Source organism: Fusarium fujikuroi, chromosome FFUJ_chr04 (genome assembly GCF_900079805.1).
Source record: "Fusarium fujikuroi IMI 58289 draft genome, chromosome FFUJ_chr04".
Classification (NCBI taxonomy): domain Eukaryota; kingdom Fungi; phylum Ascomycota; class Sordariomycetes; order Hypocreales; family Nectriaceae; genus Fusarium; species Fusarium fujikuroi.
The window spans coordinates 2811121-2831711 of record NC_036625.1 but is presented as its reverse complement, the minus strand read 5'-3'; the positions used below and the strand labels follow the sequence as shown (position 1 = coordinate 2831711).

Here is a 20591-nt window from a genome sequence, read left to right as displayed (position 1 = left end):
TTATCGGTCCGACGCTACCTCGCCAAGTCGGTCCATTTCCCATGTCTTCCCCACAACCGCCAGATTAACCTATGGCTCTGACATCACCCCTTCTCCAGATCGGCGTGTTTCTTGCCTGGAGATGGACGCGGGGAAGAAAAACGCTAACCGTTGGATCGGTGCCGATGTCGTTGGGAGGGTATCGCCTGATCAGATGTTGGGTATATAAGCGTCATATAATCCTCGAAATCTTGAATTGTTCAGCAAGATACACTTTGCGTCTTTGATCACCATGAGAGGTCTCTTGTTCTCGACCGTGGCTGGCCTCGTCCAGCTCAGTGCCGCCCAGTCTTCCACTACTCCTTCTGTACCAACTGGAACACCCATCACGGGCGATTACAATGGCACATACCGTCCTCAGATTCACTTTTCTCCTCCCCAACATTTCATGAATGACCCCAATGGCATGTTCCGCGATGCTGATGGTCTCTGGCATTTATACTATCAGTATAATCCCACCGATGTAGTCGCGGGCAACCAGCATTGGGGCCATGCAACGTCAAAGGACTTGTACCACTGGGTGAATCAGCCCATTGCGCTCTTCCCACCGGAGAAAGACACTTATGTCTTTTCTGGAAGTGCTGTTGTTGATGTCAACAACACGTCCGGATTCTTCCCTGACCAAGACAATGGTGTAGTTGCGATCTACGTAAGTTGTCAACAGAAGTTGGATGATCACTGCTAACGATATACAGACTCTATCATCGCCGACTGTCCAAGACCAGGCAATCGCCTATTCGCGAGATGGAGGCTACACGTTTACTCCATATGCCAATAACCCCGTCATCAACAGCACATCTACTCAGTTCCGCGATCCTAAAGTCATTCGCTACGATGACTCATGGATCATGGTCGTTGCCTACCCTCAAGACTTCAAGATCGGCATCTTTGAATCTGACAACCTCAAGGACTGGAAGCCTACCAGCAATTTCTCCCACCATGGCCTTCTCGGTCTGCAGTACGAGTGTCCAAACATGATCCCCATGCCTTACGTGGATGGGGACGGTAACAAGCAAGATGATATGTGGCTCATGGCTATCAGCATCAACCCTGGTGCGCCATTAGGAGGTTCTATCACTGAGTACTTCCCTGGTACTTTCAACGGTACTCACTTTGAGGCTGTTGACGCTGCTGCACGAATCGCAGACTTTGGAAAAGATAACTATGCTGGGCAGTGGTTTTATGGTCTTTCAGAGGACGAGTATCCTGTTTCTATTGCTTGGGCTTCCAACTGGCAGTACACCAGCGTCGTACCTACAGGCGATGAGGGTTGGAGAAGTGCGATGAGTCTTCCTCGTGAGAACTACCTCACCAAGGCTAAGCGCGTTGGCTGGAAGCTTGTCTCCAAGCCTTATGACCTTAGCCCTGTGCTGGGTCGTGAGCTCGCCTCCAACAGCAGCTTTGGCAACGGAACACTCATTGTTGACTACTCCGATGTTGAATCGAACGCTATTTACTGGGAAGTCAATGTCACTGGCATTCCCGACGGTGGAATTCCCCCAACCTCTTCTATGAACTGGACGTTCTCAAGCCCCATCACCAACGAAGCCATCAAGAGCGGCTACTACCTCGGCGGCGACCCCGTGTTCTTCCTCGACCGTGGTGGTGTCAAGGGGTTTGACAATATCTTCTACACTGATAAGACCTCCCTTGGCAGTCTTGCTACTGAGAACGGCACCTGGAGCCTTAGCGGTGTCATTGATAGGTCTATTTACGAGGCTTTCCTCAACGATGGTGTTGATAGTGTTACCAACACTTTCTTCTCCACAGAGCCATTGACACTCATGATATTCAGCGCAACTGACTTGCCCGAGGATGTCAAAGTTAGTGTCAAGGTTCATGCTTTGGAGAGTGCATGGAAGGAGATGGAGAATGATGATGGACTTGTGGCGGGAAACAGAACATCGAGTTCATCATAGTGTATAACATTTGGACTATATATTTTGAAATATGACATCTGTGCTTTGATAACTGGTTTAGTGATGCTATACTTTCAAGCTACATTCTTTTCCATGTTCAAAGTCTAAACCCTTGCTCATTTTCTATCCAACGTACTGAAAAGTTTGTGTTGCTTGATGGGCGAGATAGAGATCAAGGCTAGAACTGCCCAAGCCAGCATCATCAACCAAACATGTCCAAAAGCTTGCATCAGTGACTCTATCACTCCGCTATACCAGCCCTCCGGCAGACGACGAATCTCGGTGAGGTCATCCTTTATACGTCGAATTTCTTCCACCGCATTAGGCTGATGCCCGAACCGTGCCTGCAAGCTCATGTCTAGGCTTGATTGGTATAAGACGGATGCAAGTGTTATTCCAATGGTACCGCCCAAGCTTCGTGCAAGGTCTATAGATATGTTAGTAGCTTTCTTATCAAGGGCTGCTGAAAGTCTTACAAGTGGTGGATGTGACAACGGCCTGTTGTGCATGCCCTACTGCCGCTACGCAAGCGACCTGTGTGATGCTAAAGACGGCATTGTAACCGAGACCAACGATGAAGAAGGCTAGGCAAGTCATCCAAGCTGGAGTGGTCTCATTGTGAAATGCGAATATACCAGTGCCTGTGACTAGAAGAAGAATGCTGCTCACCACCAGTCCAACATACTTGCCCGTCTTCTTCATAAGGTACCCGGGCACGAGTCCTCCGAGACATGTGCCAACTGATGCCGGCAATATCTTCAAACCCGCGTTAGTGGCGGAATCCCCACGGGCCTGAAGGTAGAGAGGGACGTAAAAGATGCTGGTCAGAGCAATGGCTGAGCAAAACACGCTAGCTAGGCAAGAAGCGAGTACTGTCGGGTTGAGAAGAAGCCGGACGGGAATAATCGGCTGGGAAGCTCTAAGTTCCCAGATGACAAAGGCTAAGAATAATAATATCGAGAGCGAAATGGCTGCTATGGGCAAAGGATGCAACCACGGGACTATATTTCCTCCAGAGCTCAGACCTAACACGAGGGCTGCCAGGAAAGAGGAAACTAAAAAGACGCCACCAAAGTCGATACGCTTGACGTACGACTTGTCGGACTGTTTGGGTGGAACTTTGATCAGGCTGTACACGATGATAGCTGAGAGGAGAGAAGGAAGTACTTGAATGAGAAAAGCCATTCTCCATCCCCAGCTGGTATAGTCATTTAAGAAGCCACCAAATACAGCACCGACCATAGCGCCGGAAGCATACCAGATATTGGCAATACCTCCCACCAATCCACGCTTCCGAAGAGGGACGAGATCTGAGCCTAGGAAGGTTGGTATACTCATAAGACCCCCACCACCAATGCCAGAAATGACTCTTCCAAGTATCATTATTTTCTGGCTAGTAGCAAGGCCGCATATGAGGTTCCCCACTGCGAAGGCAATGTTACTAAATGCCAAACCAGGCCCACGACCAAAAATGTCAGTGAGGCGGCCTGAGATTGGCTGACTGGCAGCATTGGCTATCAGATATGCCGTAGCAAGCCAGGACAGGAGACTCAGAGAGTTGAACTCGCTGGAGATCTGAGCAGACAGGGTAGCGATAACGGTCGTATCGGCTGCTCCGAGAAAAACGCCAAGCCAGGCTGTGCTCATGATCATAGCGAGTCTTGCGAAGGAGAGCTCTTTGCAAATGATTGCGACTTCTCCATCCTGCTCAGAGGTCTCAGCTACATCACGAGGAGAACAGCCATAGCTTTGGTTCTCATGGTCCGATCCGATAAGTGGTGTACGTTCAGACATGGTGTCTGGATGATAAGAAGAGGGCAAATTATGAAACGATGATATAAGAACAAACAATAAAGAAGTATATGAGAAAGATAGTTTGTAGAAATATTTTTTTGTTAAAGAAAACGAATGACAAAATGAAGGATTTAACGCTGTCTATGGTAGGCTCATACGGGAACAGACTCAATAGGTCACTTACAAAACGCACTGATGCATTAGCAAGGATTGTCCCTGGCACCACCAACTAGAAACCAATGCAGATGGAGCTTTTCAGCAAAATCTGAGAAAATACAAGGAAGAGAAAAACTTGAAGGTTCCGAGAGAAAAGTTGACCTGGCCAAGGTACGACCCCGTCTCACCCCTGTGTTGGTGCGCATGTCACCCAAGCGTAGTTTCATGATCGACGTTACTAAGAATCGATAGTTTAGATTGCATGTACTTAGTTCTCTCCACTTCAAGGTCAACGCATTCCAGCATCCTGGTGCAGATACTTAGAACTATTGATCATCCCGTCTGTCTTAGCCTCGACCAACAAGAATGGTTCCCCAGCCTCGCCGACTTCCGGGCGCTTAGTCTGCGTCACTGACCCCGGCCTCAGCTATGACATATCTCAGCATCGTCACCTGAAGATCTGCACTCGGCCCAAGATCATATTTTCAGCCGTGTGGCTTCAACTGAGACATTGGAGTCCGCGCGTAATGTGGAGTAACCGGTCTTTGGCATGCCACATCCCAGAAGGCAAAGGGAGCGCAAATGAGGTCAAGCCTCAATTGGTATTGTTAAGCATGTGAAAGTGTACGAGAAGCGCCTGTTTGGTACACTTTTAGACGCATCGCCAGAAAAACATCGAGAAAGGGCTCGTACCTTGGGAGACAACATTCACAGCTTTCGAAACAAACCGTCAAGATGTGGCTCAATTCTGTTATCCTGCTCACCTTTGCTTTCTTCCTGCGCTCAGCTACCTGTGCTCTTACTACCCAACTGTCATCCCTCACAACAGATTATGAAGTTATTGTCGTAGGTGGCGGGCCTTCAGGGCTCGGTGCCCTCAGCTCCCTTGGACGCATTCGCCGCAAGGCTTTAATGATCGACTCTGGCCAATATCGCAATGCGCCAACGCGACTCATGCACGACGTTGCTGGTTTTGATGGTTTTTGGCCCCTCCTGGCAGCACTACTGAGCTATCTTCTGACTGAATGTAGGTGTAACGCCGGCATATTTTCGATGGTCTGTCATGCAGCAGATTGCCCATTACCCGACAGTCAGTGCAATGAACGGAACTGTGACCAGAATTCAGCCTGAAAGAAACTACACGTTCTTCAATGTATCATGTACATTGCTAGATGGTACAAATTCTACTTATACCGCCAGGAAAGTCATCTTGGCGACTGGCCTGCGCGACCTTCTTCCGGAAACACCTGGGCTACGAGAGAACTTCGGCAAGGGTATTTACTGGTGTCCTTACTGCGATGGAATCGAACATGCCGATCAGTCAATGGGGATTCTTGGTCCTCTTGACATGGTCATCGAGGCAGCTGCCGAGGCAATCACTCTGAACTCTGACATTGTGATTTTCGCCAACGGCACCGATACGCACGAATACCGTTCCAAAGCTGACAAGCAATTTGCTGAGAACTCGTCTGAATATCTTCGAAGAATGAACATCAAAGTCGATAATCGTACTATAACTCGTATCACTAGATTACAAGATGGCGGAGCACATGAGAGGGATCCGGCCCTGCCAATGGTGCCTGAGCATGATCTCTTCAGAGTCGAATTCGACGACTTTGGGCGCGAGGAACGTCAGATACTCTTCACGGTCTTTGGTAGCGAGCAGCGGTCTCCGCTTGGAGAAATGCTCGGGGTCAGTATGGCTAATGGCATGATGGAAGTGGATCGCATAAGCATGGTTACAAATGTGCCTGGGATCTATGCTGTTGGCGATGCGAGCACTGACAAAAGCACCAATGTCTTACATTCACTCTATACCGGGAAGATAGCTGTTGTGGATATTAACAGTAAGTTAACTGTCCCCAATGCCGTATTACTCGAGTCATGTGGCAGCTGACGATGTCTGGACAGTGGAACTGGAAAGGGAGATAAGCAGGTCGTTAAACTCCGAGGCCAAGATTGATGTGGAAAAGAAACTCGGTCACGATGAACGGAGGAAGCTTTGGAAACAGATGAGCGGGCAATCTGGAGAGATCCTGGATTTGTAGACGGTGGACCAAAAGTAGGAGTTGCATACCGTAGATTGAGGTAATTGAATCAACCTTCCTCATTCATAAAACTTGCTGTCCATGTCAGCATGCATACGTGAGTATGCAACAGACGGACATACTTATAAGCAAATGTACAATGATAGTAGTATTAAGGATCAAATGATAGTATTATTAAGGACCAACAACGAATATGCACCTTACATGACCACGCATCCAGCGCCCTTGGGCTTCATCGAGTTCTTTCTCTGAACAGACACAAATCCCGCAACTTCCATATCATTCGAAGGTCTCCATGCACGCTCCAGAGCCATTGCCCTCTCTATGCGCCGCAGTCCCTCGAGCAATTGTTCACGAGGAAGGGCAAACGTGATTCGGAACCATCCTCTATCTCTAGCATGAAAGGGTACACCGCTCGCAACAGAAACCTTCGCAGATGCAAAGTTTTCCATGAGCTCTGCATCAGAAACCTCGGTTGCTGTCTCCCCACCGAGACGAGTCCATATAAAGACTCCTGCTACTGGGCGATAGAAGGCAAAGCGATGGAAGGATAAGAAATCCCCAACGAGCTCTGCTGCATTGCGCAGAAGCATTCTGTTGCGAACGAGGATGTTCTCTAGGACTAAAAGGTCCGAGAAGAGACTGGAGGCAATCACAGACGTGGCATTGGATACTCGGTACCTGTTAAGAATGGCCATTGCATTGCGAAGATCAGGGTTCTTTTGTGTCACGAGGAAGCCCTGCAAGAGGTTAGTCAAGATAACGTGAGCTTGAGACGATGTTCTTACGAGTCGGAGACCACTACTACCCAGGTCTTTGCTCAATGCGTAAACGACATGTACGCGGGCAGGATTGACATTAAGACTCTTTATATCCAGAGACAAGACGGAGGTAAACTTAGTCTCTGGGGACTCAAAAACAATTGGCCCTTTTTCCGAAAATGGCTCCGCGTTCTTTGTTTGCTGTGGCCCCCACGCTGACATGCCGTAGATCTCGTCCGAGATGTACTGGATATCTTGCTCTTCGCAGAACTGAAGGATTGCTTCTAGCCAACTGGTAGGATAGATGTGCCCAGAAGGGTTCATGGGATTGCAAACAATGATGCCGCGTATGCGACATGTCGCAGCTTCCATAGCCTTGAGATAAAGCTTGATGAGCTGCTCTGGTGATGAGAGCCCAACTGGTATCGTGACTGGTATCAACCGATCATCATTCCGCAGGTTACTTGCTATCCCAAAGCCCTCCCAGCACGGCGCATTGATCAACATGCCTTCATCAAGCTCGCTGAGTGAAAAGTCAAGACAGTCAAGGATGGACCCAGCGCCAGCACCACAGACGATGTGACTGGGCAGGACAGGACTTCGTGGATTGAAGAACTTGTTGAAGAAAGAGGCTGCATTTTCAAGAAGATCCGGTGGTCCGCCGAGATTCTTCGAGTAGGAGAGATGTGAGGCTTCAAGGTTGTCGGCGATGGCTTTCTTCATGAGCGGAATAAGATCTGGACGGCACAGCCAGTTCTCCGCCGAGTTCATGGCAAGCACGTCCTTCGGCCATACTGGGACAGAGGGAATCTCTTCTGCCAACCAGTTCAGGCTTTTCTGAGCGCGATGGGAAAGCATGGTGTTGGTAATATGAGAATGTTGGATTCTACTCGGTGTAGATGTTTGGCATCCGCTGTATTTGGTAGTACAAATATTGGCGGCGTCAACCTCTTAGTTGACATATGGGAAGATAGAATAGAATGGTACTCGGACCTGGCTGCCCATCCATCGTGCACAGTAGATAAAATGTACGTATCCCTTTCAGTGCAAGTTTGATAGTTCTGGGGTCAGACCGCCAGTGCGTGAGTGTTTGGCCATCGGCCGATCCTCCCTTCTGCTGTATACGTAACCCCTGAACCCTGACTCATTGAGATAAGAAGGTTGTAACGAAGGAGAACTTCCAAGATCCCTGGATTGATATCGGAATGGTGAATTAGAAAATGATTTCCAGCCTACGAGGAGCGGCATCGACACGGGCCGCGCCATATCCCAGTCATTTTACGCTTAGACGTTGCCCACCAGCAGGGTCTCTAGGGCATGGGCCTGACGATTTTATTGAAACATTGTGTTTCCCGTGTCTCAGCTCAGCCAGCCCTATGAGCAAAACCAAAGCGATCATCTCCTTATCGGGCACTGGTTCCGTTTCCGCAAAGACTTGTTGAGATGAGCGTTACGTATATAGTGTCACTAAATGCTTTTTAATTCTTTAACTATTGGCCGACGGCCTGAGACTAAAATGTCTTGGTTCGGACCATCGGCCTCAACAATACCGTCGCCGATGGCCCTGAGCCCCTACCCTTGTCGTCCCCAGTGAGACATATGCACACTATCGGCCTCGCCCGCTTCCCCGGGTGGCCGCAATTGTCTCAGCTACTGGCTATCGGCAATTTCATTCGGGCGTCGGTGTCTTATCCTCGTCATTGGGCCAATTAGTCTTTTACAAGTTCGGTATGCAAGGTGCGTATCTGCAGGTTTCTTCAAGAAACAGTCTGAGCACCTCCTCTTTGCTTTTGCATGCCATCTGTGGTCTGAGCGCATCTGCACGCTGGGAGGGATGGAACTGAGGGACCGACATTAACAAAGCGTAAATGTCAATGATCACCGGAATCTCAGCTCCGTTCAGAGCGAATCAACTACTGTACAAGTCTTAGTCTTGATGGAAAGCGAAATGATAACCTGCATCACCGTACGTGGCTTGGTATGCCGTGAGAGTCGTGGGCTCTGCTCCATGCACGAATCGAGGCGGTAAGACTTTGTTATGGTGAGCAAGTCACCTTTTTCTTTTTCCGCCCTTGCGTCCCGTAGATCCACGTCATTGGAGTTGGGATTGATGGAGGTTATGAATGAGGAAAAAAGAACGATTGTTCTTGCGGCCGTGACCGGTATCCTTCCAATAGTTAAACAAACAGAAATCATCTATCTTTGAGCCTGGTTTGCCGCTGTCAATCATGAATTCCCAGACAAAATCTCCTTTTTCTACGACCGACCACAGTGAAGAGACTCTATCGGGAACTATGGCGACCCATCTCCAAAGCTTCGGAGAGTGGCAGATCCAGAAGGACATCATTTACCTAGACAATGGTGCCTTTGGGTCCTGTCCGAAGTCTGTCGTGGAGAAGCAGAAAAGCATCCGGCAGCACATTGAAGAAAATCCCCATGAGTTCTTCGAAAGATCATATGTCTCCGGCTTGGAGGTCAGCAGACGCTCCCTGGCTGACTTCCTACACGTCGATTATCGAGACATTTTCCTGCTTCCTGGTGCAACCCACGCCATGAACATCGTCATCCAAAGTCTGCGATTCAATCCAGATGATGAGATATTGACTACGAACGTCGCGTATAGCTCTGTGCGTATGGTGCTTGACCATGTTGCTCAGAGAGACGGTGCTCATATTGTTGTCGTCAATGTGCCTCTACTAGTCACAGGCCCTGAAGATGTGATGCGGCGCATACTTGCTGGCGTCACGGCTCGCACACGTTTTGCAGTCATCGACCACATCCCAAGCCGAACTGGTCTCGTGCTTCCAGCAAAACAAATCGTCAAGGAGCTTGAGTCTCGCGGTGTTGACACCTTGGTTGACGGAGCGCATGCGCCCGGTATGATTCACTTGGACCTGGAGGATATCAACGCCGCATACTATGTCGCCAACTGTCACAAATGGATGTGCGCACCGCGAGGAATTGGTTTCCTCCACGTTCGGCGAGATCGGGCTCAGAACATCAAACCGTTGGTTATTGCCAGGTCCCCGTATGTCGTTGGCAAGTCCAAGCACTCTGTGCTTGAGCACAGTTTCGGATGGATGGGGACCTATTGCCCTTCGGCAATGCTCTCCCTCCCCTCCGCTATCGATCATCTCAACACAGTGATGCCCAGCGGGTACAGCGGCCTGACGAGTCGTAACCATGATCTCGCAGTATTAGCTCGCAGGATTGTCTGCAAAGCTATCGGCGCAGATGTCCCGTGCCCGGACGGTATGATTGCTGCCATGGCGACTATACCGCTGCCAGACTCTCCAGGGCCCGAGCAGGAGGGTATGCTTCCCATTCAACAAGCTCTATGGAAGGAACATGGCATTGTTATACCGGTTTACTCTTGGCCTTCATACCCCAAGAGAGTGATCCGTTTGTCGGTGCAGGCTTATAATACGTTGGATCAATACCTCAAGCTAGCCGACTGTTTACGCATCGTGCTGCGCAAAGAACGAAAGTCCTACTCGCTTGACTCTGTTGGTTCAATTGAGCCTCCAACCCCTCCATACACGAGGAGACAAAGCGATGATTCTGCCTACTCTTCATCCTCCGAGGGTCACCTGTCATGCGCATGCTCCAGCTCTAGAATCAAGAGCTTAAGCGCGGGACATGGTTTGTCTGGAATTCCGTGCCAAGACATTGAGAAGCTGACTCTGGCCATGCTCAGCAGCCTCGCTGAATCTAGATTACGGAAGATTTTACATGGCACATTCTCATTCGATTCTGTTTCCTTATTTCCCACCGCTGGAGCTTGCGAGGCGGCACTCACGTTGACCAGTGAGATCCAGAAACATGCGAACATGGAGAGTTCCAAAATGGCCTACATGCTGTCTTGCATCCCACGGCGCAGAATTCCACGGATGATGGCTTCTTCTGTATCGCAGCTGCTTCAGACTGAAGACGTCATTGAGAATTGGCCGCTGCGAATGAACACGCTCAAGAATCAGTCTCAGACACTCAATCGAGCAATCATTTCTGCCATGAACGCTCCCAGAGCGCCTGCCGTATTCACAGTCGATCTCAACAAGTTTGTCAGTCGAGTTGTGCCGTATGAGACGGAAACCGACGAAGAGAATCTCAGTCTGACGTTTTGGGACCGTGCTCTGGCAGACTTCGCGACCAAGGGAAGATGGTCTCCAGATCGAATTACCTCGTTCTTGCAGATCCATGCGTTTTTAAGGGATCCTGTTGGTGGACTGCGCAACAAGTTTGAAACCCGCAGAGATAATTTCCTGAAGCTCCTCACCAGCCTCATAAAAGAGCTGGAAGAGTCGAGGCAGACTATACGAGAAGATGTCGCAGCGCAGTTGGCAGCCGAGTCTTCATTCCTTTCTCAGCCTCTCGCCAGTAATGCAAGCTACGTCCACTTTTCGGAGGATCAGCAACTTGTATACTCGTACGTTGACATTTCCGATATGGCTCGATCCGAGTTCTCTTGCCCAGAAATTGTGATTGGCATGATTGGCGATATCCTCAATTGCAGGTCCGGGGACAATATCAGTATTGCCCCAATTGCTGTAGCCAACATCCATCCTGTTTGTTCAAGCCATAATTCTCGGCAAGTCATCATAGATGGTAACAACCGGATTACTACCCTGACCTTCCTCAAATTCGTCTCTATCTACGGACTATCAAAGCTTGAGAAAGCCGAAGATAACTTGCGAGAATACTGCCAGGACAGCGGATTTGGACCAGTCTATTTTGTCGACTTCTGCGCTGTGCTACAGATGCTCCGGGACAATGCGGAGCATATTTTGAGTCAGCTTCAAACTGGTGTTAATCTGGGACAATTTAAGCATATTACGAAGGTGCCGTGTCTGATTACGGAGGAGGCATCTTTCATTACCAAGGTGTTGGTCAATGGAGAGGAGATTGCACAGCCAATTCATCAGTCTATCTTTGCGACAGATGATTTGCTTGTAGCGTTACCGGCAAAGATGCAGTGCCATGGGCGGGCGAAGGGATTCAAGGCGCTACCAGTTAGGTAGATGAGACGTGATCTAGGAATATTTCAGGCTTCAGTTTATCATAAAGTGCTATGGTGTCAACCATGTCTCTATGAGGTTTGCTTAGTATAGCGACTACCAAAAAAGCATCAATCTTTCATTGCCCAGTCAGCAGCAGCGATAGCGTGAAGCTTTGCAGTGTCAAATATCGGCAGCTCACTTCCCGCCTCATCAACCAATAGACCAATCTCGGTACACCCCATGATCAAACACTCGGCACCTTCAGCCTTGAGTCTTCGTATGACAGAGTGGTAGTCTTCGCGAGAGTTCTCTTGAATGATCCCGTTGCAAAGTTCCTGGTAAATGACGTTGTGTACCGTATCTCTGTCGCTATCACCCGGCACAATGACCTTGAGCCCGAAATTCTCGACCAGGCGCTTCTTGTAAAAGTCTTTCTCCATGGTGAAACGCGTCCCGAGGAGGCCGACGGACTTGTAGCCTGCTTTGATGATGGCCTCGGCAGTTGGATCGACGATGTGGATGAGAGGGAGCTGCGAGGCGGGTTCGATACCGTGAGAAACGAAGTGCATGGTGTTGGTGCAGAGGACAAGGGCATCAGCACCAGCGAGCTTCAGTTTGGCCGCTGCATCATTGAGCATTTCACCAGCTTCGTCCCATTTGCCCGCGTGCTGAAGGGCCTCGATGTTGGCGAAGTCGAAGGAGAACACGATGCACTGGGCAGAGTGAAGGCCACCTTGGATTTCGCGAACGCGACGATTGATCTCCTGGTAGTAAGTTGTAGTCGACTCCCAGCTCATGCCGCCGATTAAACCGAGCGTCTTCATCGTGCTTGTTGTTGCTGTCGTTCGGGCTTCTGGTCTTGACACGTGGCTCCTGTGCGATGTTGATCAAGCTGTGAATGCGGTGTAAGAGGAAGGTTTTGCTGCAGCCACTCAAAGCAGATTTGTTATCGCGGTGGCTGACTCATTGTCGGTACGTACTCGAGAATTTGATGACTTGCAAAATGAATTAATTCCGCCACTACTACCTCTTTTATTGAACTGAGACATGACACCTGAGACAGGCGCCAATCACTCCTTGCACAACGGTAGCCATGTTTTCTCTGCGTTGACATGCTAGTCGCATTCGTTCCACGGACTAGTGCAATAATGCAGATCATGCAGCGCCGGAGTTATTCTTAGATATATGTCATAATCTTTTTATGTTCGCTTTCATTCAACACATATGAACAGAACTTGGTGCTTCAACCAGTAGGAAAGTGACTCTTAATTTCACGGTGATCCCTTGACGTAGCTCAAGCTGGAGACACACAGGAACTTCAGATGGAGCGTGTACTCCTTGGACCCACGAGTAATCAAGGCCTATGACAGAAGGCTCACATAAAATAGTCAAACTGGCTACTGAGGTAAAAAGGAGCGAATTGAATTGGACTATCGAATACGACAGCGCAGACGGAAATGACTGACTGGAGCTAATCTACCAAAAGTACTCGTACTATCTTCGAATCTCCAACGCGTCAACACGAAGTCATGATTTCTCTTATACTCCTGTTTCAGGACAACAAAGGGGCTCTAAGCGCTGACAACCTCACCCATGACAGCCAGAACATTGGCAGATGCACGAGAGTTCTCAGCATTGATGGTGAGAACACCGGCGCTCGAGTCCCAAGTGTTGCCGTGGGACCCATTCTCCTCAGAAGAGGAACCAGAAGCACCGATGCGGAATCCGAAAACACTGATGCCACCGCCACCTTGGACCGTCTTCTTGTAGTCCTGGTCAAAAGCCGTCTTGGCATCACCACTGAAACTGATCTCCATGCTGACACCCTGGGCGATGAGCATCTGCGTCGGGCGGACCTTTTGAAACATGGCGGGCGGCTTAGCACCAAGCTTAGCCATGAGGCTCTTGACATCGACGTTCCTGTACATGGAGTTAGATAAGGCTGCGAACGAGTGGAGTAGGACTTACCAAGAACCAGGCTCAAATGGGACGGTCTTGTAATGCTGGATCTTGAGAGAAACCTTGACGTCCTTCGCGTTGGAGCTCATGTTGAAGTTGGAGTGCTCAACGCGCCCACCTCCACTGGCATAGAAGTCAAATACGGGAAAGCGACTGAAGGAAGCATTACCCTGAGCTTCAGTGAAGCCAATGTCCTTGAAAGAAGACTGTTGGCCAGTAGAAAGGCTAATGCCAAACTCATCTGGTTTCTTGTTCGAGAAACCAACCCAGCCATCGAGCATGGCAGCGTAGCCCGAGATAGAGTACTGAGGCACATATTGGGTCTCGAGGGGATCAGGAAGGATGGGTTTCCCAGAAGCATCGTAGGTGACTGACTGAATGCTAGCCTTCATGTTGTATCTAATAGGTATTGGTTATTCAGATCCGAGGTACTAGGAGCTCAACAGTATATACACGTACCCTTTCAGTTCAGTGAGAGTGTTGGATCCGTTGGCGGCACTCTTCATAGCTTCGGCAAGAAGAGCAGAGCCAGCACCGCCAATAGCGTTGGTCTTCATTTGAACTTCATTGGCGGCAGCCTCCCTATAGTATTAATGTCAGTAAGAAGTTCCCCGTTGCTCTCAAAGGTGCACGGTTACATACCAGTTTTGGAAAGCCACCAAGTAGGCATTGGCGTTGAGCGGAGCCCACTGAGCGAATGACTTAGGCTTGTCAGGATTGTCATCGTCTTTGAAGTCCTGCATAGCCTGCTTCTTTGCGTCATCCAGTTCGGAGCGGAGGATAGCCAGCCTCTCCTTGGCCTTGTTGAGTCTGTCCCAGGCGTCGGGAGAGTTATCGCCACCGGCTCCCTGTAGCAATCGCCATCAGTCAATGTGAAGTGAATTGGAAATGAGGAGAGACTAACCGGAGTAAGGGTCTGCAAGGTCATGTTCAGCGCTTCAGAGTAGCGCGAGACCTTACTGGCGACAAAGTTGGGGTTGGTGGGATCCAACAAGAAGTCCGCATACTGATAGATTCCCCAGTTGGTGCAGACAGCGGGGATGTCCTTGCCACCAGCGATGCCAGCAGTGTTGGCGGCCGCGATATAGACTCTGGTGTTGTCACCGACCGGGCCACTGACCATGATGTTCTTCACGGTCGAGGCGTAGGCCTTCCAAAAGAGCTGGTTCTCTTCAGACATGGTGCGGGTAGAAGCTTGATTGATTGGGATAATAAAGGGGAAGAATATTGTGTTTTTGTTTGCAGTCGGGTGTTCTTGTAGTGGTTGGTGAACTGTTGAGTGAGAGTCAGAACTAAGGGAAATTATCGACCTTTATATAGGGGAAGGCTCTCCGCCATGGCTCCTGCAACTTTTATCCCTATGTAAGCTAAGGTTGCTCACGGTACGTAGCCTCTAGCTTGGCGAATGCTGTCAGCCGTGTTGAAAGCATTCAGACACGTACGCCATGTGATCTACATGTTGAGTTTGTTTCACCAAAACCGTCGCCAAGAGATGACTATTGCAACCACAGGCGAACGAGCCTTCCTTGAGGAATAGTAGCGTGCTGCCATTTGCCGTAGCATGTCACAAAATAGATGTCACAACTGAGAGCGATCTACATTGACTGTGATGGACGAGGTCACAGCGGACGGCAGAGAAACTGTAGACTAGGCACTCCATTTCTAGCTGATGCGTCCAAATAGGAATAATTACTCAGTTTCAAATCACTTAGCCTCTCGGAAGTGCTTCTTTCCGGGAGCTCGCTAACTGGCAGCCAGGCTTGGTTCTGATTTATTAGCTGCGGGAGACTCAAGACATACTGGAGTGAATACGATGCCTCCGCTATGCTTTCTACGTAAATCCAGTAATCCATTACGTTAAATCTGTACATTGAATCAGGCTAATGCCGGCGATATTGGATGTAGCTGGTAAGATTTGTCGATAGTACTGAGTGTAATGAAGTTCTCTTTTTCATCGACGTTACAGGACGCTGAGGGTAAAGTTCTGCCTGATCTTGTTTTTACAGGCCTTGTTGATAAAACGATAGATGACAGCCACAAATGGTCACAGTCAGCCACTCTCTATGACAATAGTAAGCGAGCCGCCACTTATCACACACGGCACGTAGCTTCTCAGATAGGTCATATTGTTCGTGGGATGAGAGACAACTCAACACAAATATTCCCCGCCAGAGTTGGTCTCCGGTTCACATGTCCTACGGTTCGCGATACTATTGGGAACCCACATAACGTATTCAAGCCTCATACTGCAGATGGAGAGCGACAATCACCTAGCTCATGACCTTTCCGGGTGACTTTTGCTAATTTCAAAGAACAAGGACGTATCCTAGTTTTCATATTATCAATAGATAACTAATGACAGTCCACTGGCCATCCGGATTGAAACAATCTCCAAACTTCAACCCAAATCGATTGACAGAGATTCTGCGCAGCTGTCTTCGTTCCGTGTTCAGTCGGAACAGACAAGATGCGGCTCACCGGAAGTCTGGCCGCTAGCAAGCGGAACTTCACTCTCTTGGCAAACGGCGGCTCAAGACTTGTTTGGAAGGCTTATGCCATTGCGTTACAGGCCCATCTGACAACGCAAGATGACCTGGACAATTCTACCAAGGCGATCTTCGTCACCTCACCGGGCCTCTTTGATATCCCCGCGGGCGAGTTTGCTCCTCAGCAGATCTCCAACGATCACATATTTCGCCGAACCGATTGTCTACAGAGCACTCGATCTCCATTCTATACGTCTGATGGAGAAAGCTACTTTGATTCTCGTCGCAAGTATGTCTCACTTGTAACCGGGAGGGATCATGCAACTAACTTGAGCCAGATATCTACAAACTGTTCACGACGATGTGAGTCCTCCTCCAACTATTATGGCGAGTATCGAGGAAAAGACTGATTTCCAAGCAGGCCATGACTTCGTCCCATGTCAGTGGCTCAATCTCAAAGCTCCGCTCTGAAATCGAGCATGCGCAGGACAGAAGTGCACAGGCATACCTCCGGGACCTCGATCTATACCGGAAATTCGCAGCTGTGGCTGGATCGGAGCTGACCAACTTTGAAGCCTGGGGCGAGAAGTTCGGCATTTATTATGCATGGGCCAAGAGCGAGCAGAAACGGCTCGAATCGGATTACACCCTTGCTGCCACCAAAACGTCAAGCGGTGTTGGGCTGGTGTTGGCTGCGTTTGATCTGGCACGGGATACCTCAACTCTCAGACTTGGGTAAGCAGACGTTTTCTGAAGCCCTTTCGTATTATAAACTAGCGGGTACTAACCGTGCATGACCGGTCATAGGAGCAACATGCAATGTTCCAATATGGACATCCCATCTTCAAAAGGGCGCGCACAGACTCCTTTAGTGGTTCCTACTGACCAGGTCTATTACCGACCGCTCTATTCAATCAACGGCATCGACCGAAGAGTTGACTCTTGGGTCGGTGCTCAGGATGGCGGTCGCGAAGAGATTGAGTTAGATCTCGATCTTTCCTATGCCAAGACAGCTTCTTGGGCAAGCCTTGGGTTTCCCAACCTCGATCACGACCCCCTCTACGACACCAAAGTGGTTGATGCTACCAGTCCGGATGTGACACTCTCACTTAAGGCTGGGGGTATGCAAGCATTCGACGTTGATCGGGGCTTTTGGTGAGTTTTCAGCACCTTCATATTGGACAAACTAACGATGTTGGCTTACAACAGGGATGTTAGCGCCGCTGCTCGATCTCAGCTTGGCTCGGCTGTAGACAACGGAGGAAGTTCCGGTAAACTCATGAAGATCACCAGAATCTTGCTGGGATATAAAGTGGAAATAAGAATGACATGCGCGGATGGAAAGAAGAGCCAGCTGTCGGACGCTTTGGCCGGCTCGGGTGGGGAGAAGATATTGGGAATGACAAGTGACAGGTGTACTGTTCATAGCGACGATGGGCAGGTCGTCGTTACTAGTGCCCCTAGTGGCTTTCCGACCGTTTTGGCGGTTCTGGGACGTGAAATCTAAGTTGCGTAGTGGCAGAGCTGCGCTGAACTACTTTGATCATGATCAGAGATTGTTAAAGACTAAATAACTCCAAGATACAACGCCCAATTCAGTCTTCTTCAAATGCACTTTAATTCAAGATCTCGCTATCCTGCTCTCTTAATCACACTGGTTTTGTTCACCTGTTATCGCCTTCGTTTCACGGAGCTATGAAATGGCAGGTTATGAACAAAGATGACTAAACACCCATTTTATGAGGCGTCAGATCCAAGGGGACCGTTGATGATTCATGTATATCTTCTCAACCCGTATATACGTCGCTAGCGGGAGATGACGTTTAAGTGAATAGGAAGCGAAACAATAGCGCGGCTGGGCAATCGTCCCGCGCCGTCACAACTGGCCCAACATTAACTCATCGTTGAGGCTTACTTCGGTTACCTCGACGAATGGGGATCATCCATTTCTCTATGAGTATGGGAGATTCTTTCTCGCTTGCTGGGCATCTTGTGACTACTTGTTGAGGAGCTATCATACGTCACCACTGCGATAAACCACGTACCATGTCAACAGCCTCCTGGCTACCAGTCATATCCAAGATAAACGGGCCTTAAATCTGTCTTATCTTTCCTTTTTGGAAATATTATTCAACATCAAAGTGTTGGCAATAGCGTGTTCAAAATTATGATGTACTACCCTACCACCTGGACCTAGCTCTTGGCTGCAAGCTTAGCCTGGCGATGAAGCTCTCTCGGCGGCTGGCTTCCACTCTTTGAAATGACTTTTGTCCTTGCGCCTCTACTCAAATGCCTTCCATCATCCTCATCTCTGACATAATATGCCAAGTCAGCCGTAGGATCCCACTCAGTCTGAGATAGCCCATTACCCAGCCACGCGAACCTGTTCCCACTATACTCAAAGTCATAATCTTCAAAGCGAGGTTCTCGCATAGCCTCCAAGTAGTGCAGAGTAGACCCCGGCCACGTAATCGAAGACTGACCCCAGTTCGGCTTGATGTTATGTGAGTGCCGGCAGTTGTCAGACCATACCATCTTCTTAGTAACTCGCGCCATGTAGCTCTTGAAATCATAGCATGCTGCTGCCTTCAGGCTCATACTATGCATACCAGGTTCAGTTTGGTACTTGTCGATAAAAGCACAGACAAAGTCCGCTTGAGCTTCTATGGGAGCAATGACGGGGCCGTTTGAGATTGGTGACCATGGGCCTGCGAGGGTGAATGAGTTGGGACACTCGGAGATGCCGACTCCCATGTAGCCTGTAATAGAAGTACTCCAATCTTCTTGAAGGTTGTGCCCTTTGAAATGGATTGGATACCGAGGGATGAAGGATGTGTCGAAGCCAGTGGCTGCAATGATGGCATCGCCTTCGTAGTGTTGCCCATCATCACTTATACAGCCTGTCTCTGTAATTTCTTTGACACCAGAGTAAATCGCTTGGACGTTGTCATTCTTGATCGCCTACATGTTCTGTCAGACTTGAGAGATTTCGAAACTGGATCCTACTGACATATAGAAACTGATCACCAGAAGGGAGGATCCGTTTGCATCCCACTGGAAAGTCAGGTACAAGCTTCTTTTGGACCTCTTCATCAATGACTACCTTCTTCATCTCACTCTCCAAATGCTCACGAGCTTGCTTCTGAAGGATTGTTCCTTTCATGTACATTGCTAACAAGCCGTCAGAGAAGAACTTCTCAGTGTATGAGTGCGACTTACTGAAGAAGCTGTTGAGCGTTCGCTCATTTTCCAGCCGAAGCTTCATGACCGACTCTGGATCACTAACGAACTTCTCAATCTCCTCCAGAGAGAACTTGCCCTTCTTTGAGTTGACAGAGGGTAGAGTCCATCGAGGTGTCCGAACAAAGACCTTCGCAGACTTGACACGAGGCTGTATCGTGGGTAGAATCTGGACACTTGATGCGCCGGACCCTATCAAAAGAATATCTTTGCCGTCAAGGGATACACTGTTATCCCACTTGGCGCTGTGAAGTTTGGGTCCCTTGAACTTCTCGAGTCCGGACACAGATGGCCACGCTGGCTTGTTTAAGTATCCGGTCGCATGAATTAGAATATGACACCAGTCTTCGGCCACCGTTTCGGACTTCAAATCAGTAACTCTGACGTTCCACTGGCCTTTCGGTTGGTCCCAAGAAGTCTCAACAACTTGCTGCTCAGTCTTGATATGTTTGAGAAGGTCATACTTCACAGCAAAGCCCTCAAAATATTCCTGGATCTCGTCTGAGCTAGCAAGAACAGACGAGAAATCCGCTTTTGGCTCGAAGGAATATGTGTAATTATGCGAGGGGACATCGCAGGCGCAGCCGGGGTAGGTATTCTCATACCAAGTGCCTCCGACTTGTGAGTTCTTCTCATATATCTTCTCATATGTCAGTACAACCCTCCGGTGTGTACGCTGTACGTACAGTCAATGAATAGTTGTGAAATGACCTCCTCAGTTTATATGCCAAGCAAAGCCCAGAAACGCCAGCACCAACGCAAATGATCTTGACGAAGCGTTCATTGAAGATGGCCTCTGCTTTGGGTGGGTCCATTATCTACAGAATTTGCAATTGATTAAAGAGAGCGTAGGAGCAATCTATACCTCTCGCTGGAGCCTTCGGAGTCGTCAATATTTGTGGTACCACGAGGATTTTTGATGTGCTCCGTGATGGTCTTGGCGGATGTATCAGAGCTTCTTATAACCTGCGAAGTAAAACAAATGAGTCATCATTCGGCTTCTGTGTATCAGGGTTTGTTCTGGAGCAGTTAGTCATTCACTGTAGCATCTCAGCTATGAGCAAGAGGTGTTATTAGCAGTTGAGACCTGTGCCTGATAGCTTGTATTCACCACGCAAAATATGCCACTTACCCTACGGATCTTGGCATGCGTCGATCAGCGAAATCTCCGAGGCTGTGAGACTCCCGATTA

At 49.1% G+C, this 20591-nt stretch overlaps 9 protein-coding genes; 4 read left to right on the top strand and 5 right to left on the bottom strand.

Annotated features, from left to right (window-relative positions):
* Positions 1 to 271: 271 nt before the first annotated feature.
* FFUJ_14694 (related to SUC2-invertase (sucrose hydrolyzing enzyme)) lies at positions 272 to 1958 on the top strand (the record flags this gene model as incomplete). XM_023576656.1 has 2 exons in its annotated part: positions 272 to 688; positions 735 to 1958. 2 exons carry the CDS (start codon positions 272 to 274, stop codon positions 1956 to 1958), a joined length of 1641 nt encoding a protein of 546 aa, XP_023429785.1.
* Positions 1959 to 2074: 116 nt separating this feature from the next.
* Positions 2075 to 3752, bottom strand: FFUJ_14693 (related to multidrug resistance protein fnx1; the record flags this gene model as incomplete). XM_023576655.1 has 2 exons in its annotated part: positions 2075 to 2385; positions 2435 to 3752. 2 exons carry the CDS (start codon positions 3750 to 3752, stop codon positions 2075 to 2077), a joined length of 1629 nt encoding a protein of 542 aa, XP_023429784.1.
* Positions 3753 to 4643: 891 nt separating this feature from the next.
* Positions 4644 to 5956, top strand: FFUJ_14692 (related to thioredoxin reductase; the record flags this gene model as incomplete). XM_023576654.1 has 3 exons in its annotated part: positions 4644 to 4887; positions 4940 to 5755; positions 5820 to 5956. The coding sequence occupies 3 exons, from the start codon at positions 4644 to 4646 to the stop codon at positions 5954 to 5956; spliced, it is 1197 nt and encodes a 398-aa protein (XP_023429783.1).
* A 200-nt stretch (positions 5957 to 6156) lies between these two features.
* On the bottom strand, positions 6157 to 7575 carry FFUJ_14691 (related to aminotransferase GliI; the record flags this gene model as incomplete). XM_023576653.1 has 2 exons in its annotated part: positions 6157 to 6696; positions 6745 to 7575. 2 exons carry the CDS (start codon positions 7573 to 7575, stop codon positions 6157 to 6159), a joined length of 1371 nt encoding a protein of 456 aa, XP_023429782.1.
* Positions 7576 to 8945: 1370 nt separating this feature from the next.
* Positions 8946 to 11735, top strand: FFUJ_14690 (uncharacterized protein; the record flags this gene model as incomplete). Its single annotated transcript, XM_023576652.1, has 1 exon — positions 8946 to 11735. One exon carries the CDS (start codon positions 8946 to 8948, stop codon positions 11733 to 11735), a length of 2790 nt encoding a protein of 929 aa, XP_023429958.1.
* A 107-nt stretch (positions 11736 to 11842) lies between these two features.
* FFUJ_14689 (uncharacterized protein) lies at positions 11843 to 12538 on the bottom strand (the record flags this gene model as incomplete). Its single annotated transcript, XM_023576651.1, has 1 exon — positions 11843 to 12538. One exon carries the CDS (start codon positions 12536 to 12538, stop codon positions 11843 to 11845), a length of 696 nt encoding a protein of 231 aa, XP_023429781.1.
* Positions 12539 to 13285: 747 nt separating this feature from the next.
* On the bottom strand, positions 13286 to 14853 carry FFUJ_14688 (uncharacterized protein; the record flags this gene model as incomplete). XM_023576649.1 has 5 exons in its annotated part: positions 13286 to 13634; positions 13683 to 14072; positions 14133 to 14255; positions 14316 to 14521; positions 14578 to 14853. 5 exons carry the CDS (start codon positions 14851 to 14853, stop codon positions 13286 to 13288), a joined length of 1344 nt encoding a protein of 447 aa, XP_023429780.1.
* Positions 14854 to 16140: 1287 nt separating this feature from the next.
* FFUJ_14687 (uncharacterized protein) lies at positions 16141 to 17666 on the top strand (the record flags this gene model as incomplete). XM_023576648.1 has 5 exons in its annotated part: positions 16141 to 16448; positions 16498 to 16522; positions 16581 to 16894; positions 16967 to 17314; positions 17369 to 17666. The coding sequence occupies 5 exons, from the start codon at positions 16141 to 16143 to the stop codon at positions 17664 to 17666; spliced, it is 1293 nt and encodes a 430-aa protein (XP_023429779.1).
* A 686-nt stretch (positions 17667 to 18352) lies between these two features.
* On the bottom strand, positions 18353 to 20214 carry FFUJ_14686 (monooxygenase-like protein; the record flags this gene model as incomplete). XM_023576647.1 has 4 exons in its annotated part: positions 18353 to 19120; positions 19170 to 19330; positions 19379 to 20039; positions 20086 to 20214. 4 exons carry the CDS (start codon positions 20212 to 20214, stop codon positions 18353 to 18355), a joined length of 1719 nt encoding a protein of 572 aa, XP_023429778.1.
* Positions 20215 to 20591: the final 377 nt, after the last annotated feature.